At 34.9% G+C, this 11876-nt stretch overlaps 1 protein-coding gene across 1 annotated transcript in view; it reads left to right on the forward strand.

Annotated features, from left to right (window-relative positions):
• The window catches only part of LOC131023312 (serine/threonine-protein kinase ATM), a 13124-nt gene extending 1525 nt beyond the window's left edge, over positions 1 to 11599 (forward strand). Inside the window, 28 exon segments of the mRNA XM_057952857.1 lie at positions 17 to 91; positions 291 to 410; positions 672 to 836; positions 919 to 1017; positions 2471 to 2622; positions 3206 to 3407; positions 3538 to 3585; positions 3818 to 3901; positions 4560 to 4643; positions 4906 to 4986; positions 5328 to 5417; positions 5510 to 5572; positions 5822 to 5962; positions 6046 to 6102; positions 6249 to 6308; positions 6399 to 6493; positions 6779 to 6845; positions 6847 to 6888; positions 8013 to 8102; positions 8728 to 8807; positions 8895 to 8973; positions 9488 to 9534; positions 9608 to 9707; positions 9886 to 10017; positions 10108 to 10242; positions 10325 to 10390; positions 10833 to 10979; positions 11191 to 11599. Of these exon segments, the coding sequence (XP_057808840.1) occupies positions 17 to 91; positions 291 to 410; positions 672 to 836; positions 919 to 1017; positions 2471 to 2622; positions 3206 to 3407; positions 3538 to 3585; positions 3818 to 3901; positions 4560 to 4643; positions 4906 to 4986; positions 5328 to 5417; positions 5510 to 5572; positions 5822 to 5962; positions 6046 to 6102; positions 6249 to 6308; positions 6399 to 6493; positions 6779 to 6845; positions 6847 to 6888; positions 8013 to 8102; positions 8728 to 8807; positions 8895 to 8973; positions 9488 to 9534; positions 9608 to 9707; positions 9886 to 10017; positions 10108 to 10242; positions 10325 to 10390; positions 10833 to 10979; positions 11191 to 11268 (2679 nt within the window). The 3' untranslated portion in view covers positions 11269 to 11599.
• The last annotated feature ends 277 nt before the right edge of the window (positions 11600 to 11876 follow it).

Raw genomic sequence — 11876 nt, forward strand, 5'->3', positions numbered from 1 at the left:
TATCTATCTACCGCAGGCTCTTTTAATTTCCATCTTTCATGCAAGCAAGGAGAGCACTGAGTATATTCACTCAAACATTGTTAAGCTTCAGGTACCAAATATTTCAAGCAAGTTTTATGGATCTCCATTTTCTTGCTTGTTAGGGAGAAAGCCCCATTGAGTCTGTGGAATTGATGTGCTGAAATGATTCCCTTCAATTACTGAGTCTAATGAAAGTGTATGTCATCTACTTATTGCATGACACTGAGATTTCAATGTTTTCATCTTTTCCAATCTGATTCTCGTTTCAGATCTTTTATCATCTCGGCATGGCATGGGATTTACGTTGGGGATCATCATCTGGGAATTTTGATTCTTCTTCTGACAAAGTGAAATTGCTACCTGAACCTAAAGTCCCTTTCATAACCCAGGTACCGGATTCACTTCCACAGAACTGGCCTATGGTTGGCACCAAATTCTGTATCTTGTCTGTTAGCTTCTGTATCCGACACTATAGTCTTTCTGTATGCTAACAATAAATTTATCTAGTAGTTTAAATTCCCATGTCCTCTGATGCTACAGTCCCTATTTTTATCTTTTCTTTTCAAAGTATGTCAGTATCCGAGAGGACATACTGTTGGAGAAGTTATTTTCTATGTAAGATTCACTAACTTCTGAATTTGAATATACAGTTGCAAGGGCTGCATAAAAATTGGAAGTGTGTTTTGAAACAGACAGACCTACATATGAATTTGTTGGAACCATTCATCGCATTCAGGACAGTTTTGCTTCGGGTTTTAAATTCTATGGATAGTATAGTCCATCATCTTCGGGAGTCAGCTGCAATTCTTCGTAAAGTATACTCTTGAAAACTGTAAATTTATCAGAATAGACCAGAGCAGAGCCTACTAAGTCAGTTGCTTGTTCTTTCATCTGCAGGGCTCTAGGATTTCTCAGGCTGCTGCAGCCTTGCATGAGTTTATGTGCCTCTGCTCTGGCATGGGAGAAGAATATTCAAATTTGTACTGGCTTGGAAGGGTATTGAATTTCTTTTTATCTTCTCACACTCATGAACCTCTGTAGGCCTCTAGTTTTACTTCCTATGCTGATACAGAACTACTATGGCATTCTAGGGCTTTTTTTGGCATCGGTATAAATGAATGTCCATTCATAAGGGTAAAACTGTATCAAGTCCAAACCCGGGTAGCTTGCTTGACATTATGGGCCTGTTTGTTTGGCACGGATTCTGTCCTGGAAAAGTAATCTGATTCCAAAATATTAAATTCCTGTGCTTGGTTAAATTTTTGTCAGACAGGGAAAGTAATAAGAATCCTGAAAACAAGAAAAGTAGTGCAACTTTCTAGGATTCTTATTCCTGACTTTTCTTAGGTATTCTTTTTCCTCATTATCAGGATTCTTACATATATATTCAATATTATTTGTATTATTTTATAAAATGCAAATTACTTACTATTATTATTATTATTATTATTATTTTATTATTATTATTATTATTATATTATTATTATTATTATTATTATTATTATTATTTATTATTATTATTATTATTAATTCATTCATGAATTATTTTAATAAAATCATAATTTAATTCTTAGAATTATGAATCATACTTATTATTATTATTACTATTATTTAATTGATTAATTAGTTCATAATTTATTTTAAGCAAATTATAATTTAATTCTTAGAACTATGAATCATACTTTATTATGAAAATCTTAATTTAATTTTTTAAAACTATAAATCATACTTTATGTTGTACATTATTATTATTATTATTATTATTATGTAAGAAAAAAAATTGAATTGAATTTTAGAATTATAAATCATATAATTAACCTTAATAATGTACTTTGTTGTTACTATAAAATTAATTAGAGAAATTTATTTTGAAGATTAAATTACAATTCAATTCTTATATATATATTGATTAATTATATTTATTTAATGATACAAATCCATAATCTTAAAAATTAGTTTTGGTATTTCCAAACATTGGATAATGAATCTATTAGGATTCATTTTCCACGGAATCATTTTCCTGGGAATAACAATCCCAATTCACATTACTTTCCCAACAAACAAACATGCCCTATATGTTTCTGCTGCCTGAGTGATTTTTAAGTATTTGGACAAGCAAATAAATGTATGATATTCTCAGCATTACTCCAATCTTACACTCTTACAGGCTTCCATTCATTTTGTCCTAATCTATATTAAGGGAAAATTTTAAAGTTGTTTCAGTCTCCAAGTAAGCTTGAAATAAGGCACTGGTATGGAACATGATTTATTTCTCTAAGTACAAGAATTTTTTTCCAGAATTTCTTTTGATTTTTTTGTTAATTTGGTGGTTTTCTTTTTAATTCACATGATTAAAAAGTTTGGAAAATAAACTACATACATCACTCTGTCAGATTTTAACTTCTCATCTTTAATTGGGTCCTAACATTTGTGATCTTTATTTTAAAAGCTAGAAGAAGCTAAGCTTCTCCGGGCTCAGGGGAAGCATGAGCTGGCAATCAACCTTGCAGACTATATTTCACAAAATCATCAGCTAAATGAAGAAGCTGCAGATGTATTTCGCTTAGTTGGAAAATGGCTGGCAGAGACTCGATCAAGCAAGTTAGTAATATGCCAATATATTGTCGATATAGTTAGCACAAAGTAATGATGAGCCTCTGCATTTAATGGTTATGCTGTATAGACTTGGCTTGATTTTTTCATGTACTAGTTAGGACAAACAACCATTAGATATGCTAGTAGTACCTTGACAAAATTACTTGAAATGGCAAAGTTAAAAAACATGGTATTTTTTTTCTCTTATAGTGTCATCCATCTTTGGAGACATTAATGCATGTTGAGTGTTGACTATTAAAGCAGCAGCTGAAATGACATTATCCTAACTAACTTTGGGGTTCGTGGTTTTGTGATTAGTAAATATCCTGAACTGAAATAGTAGGCTTTGCTTGCAATCTTGTGAAGTGTCTAGTGGCACCAGGAAATAATATGTATCTTTGACTCCTAGGATTTTCTTGTTGCCAAATTTGGCATGAGATTGGTATCAGATGTCTCATTATTTGTGGACAAACTGGATTAGTTTGGCCAAGATCACTTTCTGGGTAGTCTTTTAGCATATAACATCTGAATATATCTTTTCTTTCTCAGTGTTCATAAATTACTTTGACTCTCTGTGATGCTGATGCAGCTCGAGGACTGTATTAGAGAAGTACCTGAAGCATGCTGTTAATCTAGCTGAAGATTATGAGTCTGCAGACAAATTGTCCATTGAAAAAAGAAACCAAATGCATTTCCATCTTGCACATTATGCAGATGCACTTTTTCGTAGTCATGAAGAAAGACTTGGCTCTAATGAATGGCAAGTAGCATTGCGATTGCGGAAACACAAGGTATGTTATTTACACAATAGATTGCGAAAATAGAAATAAAGAAGTTCATAGAAGATGGTGGTCTATGTAGGAAGGACAATCATAAAGTTCATTGTTAAATTGCAACTTAAAAAACATTTGTGACATGCAGAAGAAGGAGCTGGAAGCATTAATCAAGCGGTTCAGGAGTGCGGCAAAGGCAAGTTCTTATACCTTTTCTCCTTTCAGACTGTGCACCTGCATTATGCATTGTTCACATGCAATATGTACTGGTATTCACTATTTATATTATCACCCATTTCCTTTTCATGTGTGATGAACACCCCCCCGCCCCAACACATACACAAAAGAAAAATAAAAATAAAAGGAGTGCACTGGTACCTGAAGGGAGCGACAAGTTAACTTGATATGTTTTTCTATGTGGATGCTAGGGAGACAAAACTGATTATACATTAAAAATACAAGAACTACAAAAGCAACTTGCTATGGACAGAGAAGAAGAAGTAAAGTTACAGGTATGCTCGTTGATGATCAATCTGGCATGGCCATTTAATCAGTCTCATGCTATATTCTTGTTATGTTATTAATGTGAAAGTCTAGAAAGTCCTATGGGGTTTATCAGTTTTAAGCTTCATTTCAAATCTTGCTTATTACTCCCTCTGTCCACGTAAAATCTTCCTAATTTTCCATTTCGTCCGTCCATAAAACATCTTCCTAATCCCTTTTTTGGACATAATCTCACTGACTAGCACCCTTAAAATTCCATCATATTTACATATATTTCCATTAGTGAACCCACATAAACCCACTAACTATCACCACTTTTTCTAGTTTGTGGGAACCTTCTCCACTCACCAAATACACAACTAACTTTTCTTAAAACCTGTGTCCACTTCACCGAGGAAGATGTTTCGTGGACGGAGGGAGTATTTGTTTAAGAAGGTCTTGAAATCATTGTGGTATTATATTAGTCTAAAACCTTCTTTCTTTGGTTTAATTGTTTGTGATATGTGGTATTATATTTTGTACTAGTGATGGAAGACTAAATCTCCTTATATATTTATGAAACTAGTATGTTTTGCAACTTGACTGAGGACTGAGCTGAAGCTCATTCTGGTTTACGGGATAGAGTTTTATCTTACTCTGAATGTTTGTTTAACCTTTGGCTCCCAGGAAGACAGGGACAATTTTCTGTCTACAGCTCTAGAGGGGTATAAACGTTGCTTAATCATTGGCGAGAAATATGATGTCCGAGTGGTATGAAATACAAACTCAATTGTTGATATTTTGTTTTTCTAATATCTCATGTGGTATGTAATGCAAAATGGTATAATTATATATGAACAGTATTTGACAATTGTGTTCAGTTCTTGTAACTTGAAATTTCTTGCTATGTTTATGCATGATACCTGTCATTTAAACAACTATTTTACTGGCTCACCAGCTGTGTGCTTTTTTTTTTTACCCAACTTCCTATCTTAAGCTTAATCTATATTCTTTCATGCTTGTGCACTTTTAGGTATTTCGACTCGTTTCGCTGTGGTTCAGTCTTTCTAATCGGCAGATCGTTGTGGATAGCATGCTTAGCACTATTAAGGAGGTAAATTAGTCAATAAATATAATACTCCCTCCGTCCCAACGAAAGCGGTGCGTATTCCTTTTTGAGCCGTCCCAACAAAAGTGGTGCATTTCCTTTTTTGGTAATAATTTTACACTACAAACAATGTGGCCCCACACACCTTTATACACTTTTACAATACAATCTTATTCTCCTTAAATCCGGTGCCGAAAAGAAGCGCACCGCTTTCGTTGGGACGGAGGGAGTAATATATTATTTTATCATTCAATGTTCACTAATTATGGGGGGCAAGTAGTAAAATTATGTCTTCCCCTATTCTAGATTTGATTAATGTTCTGCATGTGCGGTGCATATTTATCTAGGTGCAATCTTATAAGTTCGTACTACTGGTATACCAAATTGCATCAAGGATAGGTGGCACAAAAGACTCTCCTGGACCTACAAGCTTTCAGGTTATTTCTCCATGATGTACTTTATTTTAGCTGTATCGTTACTCAAAATCTTCTGTTTTACCTTCTTGCTCCATGACTGTTGGCTATTGCAGTTTGCATTACTTTCTCTTGTGAAGAAAATTTCCATCGACCATCCTTATCACACAATATTTCAGGTATTAAGTTTTTACTGTATTGATAAACGTTATCTGCAGTTGCAGAAAAAGAAAATCGAGGTTACCGTTTGTTCCAATCCTTCGATTTCTGCATTTTGCGATCAGTTTACTGTTTTACCTACATGCCTTTGATTTACTACTTATGTGCGGTTTGCAAAATGTCTTGCAAGTTATGATAGCTATACCCTAGTGGTATGCATTCCGAAATTAAAACTTACTGTATAATTTCTTTCTTCTTTTTGTTATTAGCTGCTGGCCTTGGCAAACGGCGACCGCATTAAGGACAAGCAGCGTAGTAGAAACTCATTTGTGGTCGATGTGGATAAGAAAATTGCTGCAGAAGATCTGTTGAAAGAGCTATCATCTTACCATGGGGCTACCATCATACAAGTACAGCTTTCATTGGTCTATTTTACTATCTATGCATACCTTATATTCTTTCATTTTTTTCATTTAGTGTGTTTGTTAATTAGATGAAGCAAATGGTGGAGATATATATTAAACTCGCAGAAATGGAAACGAAGAGGGAGGTAATTAAGTGGTTGTGTGGTCATATTCTTTCTTACAGCCTTTTGTTTACATCTTTCCTTGAACATATGCTACTGTTTGGATCTGTTCCTTCTACCTATTAGATATATTCTTAATTGTTTGCACTAATACATAATCCTTGAAACAGGATGCCAATAAAAGAGTGCCTCTACCAAGAGAACTACGCAGCGTTCGGGAACTTGTCCGGGTAAGACTCGTCTTCCTTTTCTTCATTTGGTTGGTTATAGATATTAAATTACTAGACAATCAGTAAATAGATATCTGGATGCATGTTCAGGTTCCTGTTGTAACTTCTAATATTCCTGTTGACCGGACTTGTCAATATCCTGAAGGGTTCTTCCCCCACTTCAGAGGGTTGATGGATTCAGTCACGTAAGTGTTAAATTTTTCTTGATATTGAACTAAGTGCACAATTTTTTAGGGTAATATGGTTTCTATAATGGTGATTAAACATTTTTAGACTCAGATATATTTGTCAATTTCTATAATCTTTAGTAATGATGATAACTAACGTTGAAATTAATTAGTTTTGATTGACTGTCAATCTGTCATGCATGAAATCCTAAAGCCATAAGCTCTTTATTCCATGAGCTTCTCATTATCAATAATGTGCTATTTTTCTTGCTGATGTTTTGTTTTGGTAATGGAAACATGCAGCGTAATGAATGGTATAAATGCCCCTAAAAGGGTGGAATGCTTAGGTTCTGATGGAAACAGATACCGGACAACTTGCAAAATCTGGCAATGATGACCTGAGACAAGATGCTGTATGAATTCTGAGAGCCTTCTCTTATGGATCCCATTTGCCTTTAAAATGATAATATTAAACATTTTTTGTTCTTGTACTATGCGTTGGTCTTGAGGAATTAAATTTATAATAGCTGAGACTGAGTGAATTTACTGCTTTGCACACCCAATAGTGAACAGAAACCGCAGCATTGGATGACATTTGGTTTTCAATAAACTTGTCTCCTTCAGTCCCAATGCACCTTCTACATCCAACATACTCCCTTTGTTTATAGCCTCATACGAAAATCAAATGGAAAGCAGAAATCAATCATCTGTGTGTGGTTGAGGTTGTATATTTGTTTTCCATATTGATTGATTAGTTTCTTTCTGGGGAAGTCCTATTTAATGCATACAACCAAATATCAATTAAGAAGCATTGTCTTGCTATAACGTAGAGCTTCTGATTGTATACTCTGGATTCTGGAACTTCTACCTCTGTCGGTAGCTTTGTCTGTCAATTTTTACTGGCCTTACACATAATATGGTATTCATCCCTAATCACAGCTTGGTCTCATACTTAACTTGTTTAGACGGAAGCTAATTGAATAGTTCTCTTGTAAATTTCCCCTTTATATTCGAGACTGAGAATTAGTAGATTTGAATCCCCTAAAAAAAACATAGGGTAAATATCATCTTTTTGGCCCATCGTTTGAGTGTTTTTTTCGAAAATGTCTGAACCTAAGGCTAATTACAAGATAATACCTATCATTGCATTCTTTTCTTGTTTGTGGCCTTGCAAAAAAAATCCGGCGACTAATAGTTGACGTATTCCGGCGGGCATCCACCTTATCAATACACGTGGACTATTTTAGATGAGGTGGCCATTCTACACATTCTTCCCTCTGATCTGCTATGTGGTTTTGTTTTTTTGGCCACCTCATTTAAAATAGTCCACGCGTATTGACGAGGTGGATGCCCGCCGGAACACATCAACTTTCAGTCGCTGGATTTTTTTGTGTGGCCCACAAACAAGAAAAAAAATGCAACGATGGGTATTGTCTTGTAATTAGCCTTAGGTTCAGACATTTTCGAAAAAAACGCTCAAACGATGGGCCAAAAAGTGATGCTCCTATTTACCCAAAATCTTATTACTATCTTGTAGGTGATGGAACAGTTTTTCGGTTTAGTAAACACTTTCTTGCAGAATAATCGGGACACATGGAGGAGGAGACTAAGGATACGTACCTACAAGGTAGTTTCCCGCCTTGAACAAAAGAATTTGTTTGGTTAGTTTTGTGAGGTCCTCCTCTGTTAGCAGATAGACCCTATATGAATGAGTCCGCAGTTGAATGATAAAAATTCATAATAGTATTGTAAGAGAAGATGAATATGAAATTTTATCATCCAACTGCAGAGATACTGTAGCAGCTTGATTCAACTTCTTCATTCTGGTCCTCAAATAAAATCTACTCCCTCCGTCCACGATATCGTTTCCACTTCCATTTATAGAAGTAGGGTCCATAAACTTCCACTCACAATAATAGTGGGACCCAAATTCCACTCACAACAATATCACTATTGTCAACTACTATCCACCACTTTCTTAAAATCCGTGCCGTCTACAAAGTGGAAACGATATCGTGGACGGAGGGAGTATTATTCTATTCCTCTCACTTCATTACTTCTCTTACTCCTTTTCTATTCTTCAATGCTTCTGGGAAGTGTACACTGTCTGTAGTTCATACAATATGTTGCGTTCAGTTTATTATGTAGCCCCTATATACAATGTTCTAGTCCTCTTTTATACTTAATAAAAGCATCATGAGTCTTGTCATGCACTCCAAGTTCATTTTTATTTTATTTTTTGGGCAAAACAGGTTGTACCTTTTACTCCGAGTGCTGGAGTTCTAGAATGGGTAGATGGAACTTTTCCTCTTGGTGATTATCTTGTTGGAAGGTTAGTATTTTTACCATTCGCATGTTGATAACAATACAAAAAAGAGACTTAATTGTATGTTGAATATGTTGGATGTTCCTAATGCAGCTCTAGAAATGGAGGTGCTCATGGTTGCTATGGAGCAGGAGACTGGACATTCATGGAATGCCGGCAGCGCATGACTACAGTATGTGTTGTGTGATTCCATTATAATAGTTTCATCCGTTTCTGTTTGTACCCATTGATCATTTTGAATCTTCCGCTGAGGGAACATTTTCATTTTGGTATCATAATGAAAATATATATGCTTTGAGGAAACTAAGGCAATTTTTGTTTTAAGTTTGCCAAAAGTGTTTTCTTTCTCCCATGATAAAATTATGTTTTCTTGTTCATTCTGAGTGGGCTCTGTATTTGTGTCTCTTAAAGACACTCTATATCTGTTTTTCCTTCCAGTTGACTATTTATTTTTTCAATACCCCTGTTTACGTTTAGAACAACCATAATTAAAGAAAGAATAAGCACCATATGTATGAAAAAAGATTTGATTTGACCTCTATTGAACTTGTGTGTGCCACTTATACAAAAGAAGACATAACTGAGCGCGTAAACAAGATAGTCTTCTGAAATATTCCAAGATAGTCCCTGCAGTTAACAAGGTACCATTTCTGGCAATAAACTAAATTTTAGCTCTCTTTTTGTAGGAAACCAACAAGCGCAAAGCATTCCAAGAAGTCTGCAACAATTTCAGGTGCACGGAATTTTCGTAAACCACAATTTTTAAATGATTGAACTAACTTGGACCTTCTTATCATGCAATGCAGGCCAGTCATGCATTACTTCTTCTTGGAAAGGTTTTCACATCCTGCAGATTGGTTTGAGAAGAGACTTGCATATACAAGAAGTGTGGCGGCTAGTTCAATGGTTTGTCTTTTGGTGTAATCAAATTCTTTTAATATTATTATCGATGCGAGTCATACCATTAGTTTCATTCTTGCTTGGAGAAAAAGATCCGGCATCGTATTATTTTGTTTTGACTTATGGTAGTATGTATGATAAGCTCATATTTGATGGCAATAAAAGTCTAATTCATTGTGTACAGGTGGGTTACATTGTAGGATTAGGGGATCGGCATTCCTCAAATATTTTGATTGATCAAGCTACAGCAGAAGTCGTTCACATTGATTTAGGAGTTGCATTTGAGCAAGGCCTTATGCTGAAAACACCTGAAAGAGTTGGTTTTTAGTGTTCACATTTTCTTCCACTGTTTTCCTTTCCATGTCTCAGTATTTTACCTCGACTAATTTGGAACTGTCATTCCCAGGTACCTTTTAGGTTGACAAGGGACATCATAGATGGCATGGGTGTAACCGGGGTGGAGGGAGTTTTTCGAAGATGCTGTGAGGAAACTCTTTCTGTCATGAGAACAAACAAAGAAGCGTTGCTGACTATTATTGAGGTACAATCACTGGATAGATGCAATTGCTATTTTAAATAATGATACGCTTAATATGATTTTATAACATGGAAATTCTATGCAGGTTTTTATCCATGATCCTTTATACAAGTGGGCTCTATCACCTCTTAAGGCTATGCAGCGCCAAAAGGTTATATTATTATTCGGTTCATATGTATAATAAGTTGTAGAATGTCAATATTATGAATGCGATATGGAGATTGCAGAAGCAAAAAAAATTCCTCATCTTACTGGAAAAAAGAGGCACCATTTATGAAAAAACTATTGAATAATATGACACGGGGAGTGCGTTTATGTGTATTTTACTAGGATCTGTATGCTCTGATGTCCTGATTCTACAACTTTTGTCAATTGTAGCTGTGATTGTTTAGAACATGGTTGTGAACACATACAGTTGGCCGAATTTCTCATGTGCAGGGCTATTTCCTTTATATTTATTTGGTTAGAAAGCTGTTGGATTACAAAGTTTGTCATGTGCTAGTCATCTAATTATGTTTCTCAATTTGCAAGTTCCTAGTTGGTCTCGACGTAGATGTAAGGGCTTCTCATGTTGGTTTATTTTCCCATACTAGGACATAGACGACAATTTAGATGACAGCTTGGAAGATTCAGAAGAAGATGCATACGAAGGCAATAAAGATGCTGCAAGGGCCTTGTTGCGTGTCAAACAAAAGCTCGATGGATATGAAGACGGTGAAATGAGAAGTGTTCATGGCCAGGTACTTGTCCAACTCAGTATCAGCATTGTGCTTTCTTAACAATTCTTTTTTGAGTGCCTTTTCTGCCTATGTATGAGCTCACTTTCTTTTATTTTCCCTTTTCCTTTTTACTTTTCTTTTTTTAGTTGATGATCGACTTTGATAACAAACAAGGTTGTGATCATTTTAAGGATTTCATTATGGTCACTTCCTTTTTTGGTGCTCTCTCTAGGTTCAACAACTCGTACAAGATGCCATCGACCCCGATCGACTGTGCCATATGTTTCCTGGATGGGCAGCGTGGTTGTGATGAAATTAAGCCCCTCTAATTTTGGTGGTTTCTACAGAAAAAAATATACTGTACTATTTTCGAGTGTGGGGCACTTTGGTTTTCACACAAGTAATCAGCATTGCATTATCCTTCGCTGCGGTTGGGCTCTGAAGCCTTTATGTCGGAGCATTCATATTTGCTCACAAGCAAAGCAGTTGCAGATTTTGGCTGTATATTCTTCCTTCTTTCTTTCTTTCTTTTTTTTTTTTCCTCAGACGTATAATTTGTAGATGTGCCCATTTTACTATGTACACGTGTTAATCTATACTATATTAAAAAATTAAGATTGCAATTTGAAATTAATTTAAAATTGAATGATAATTTTATAGTTATGATAAAATTAAAGGTTTATTTGTAAACTAGTACGTCCTGCCGTGTGATGCACGGTGAGCATTGAAATTAAACGACTTTTTAAATAATCATAATTTATTCGTTTCAAGTCTATTTTTATATATTTTGTATTATATGCATATGTGGGAATAATAATATTTTCAAATTAATGCATACAACAATATGAAAATTTTAAACATTAATTATAATTTTATTGTGTTTTTTATTTAAGCATGAATTAAATCTAGTAAAACACA

Source organism: Salvia miltiorrhiza, chromosome 4 (assembly GCF_028751815.1).
Source record: "Salvia miltiorrhiza cultivar Shanhuang (shh) chromosome 4, IMPLAD_Smil_shh, whole genome shotgun sequence".
In the NCBI taxonomy this organism is placed as follows: Eukaryota; Viridiplantae; Streptophyta; class Magnoliopsida; order Lamiales; family Lamiaceae; genus Salvia; species Salvia miltiorrhiza.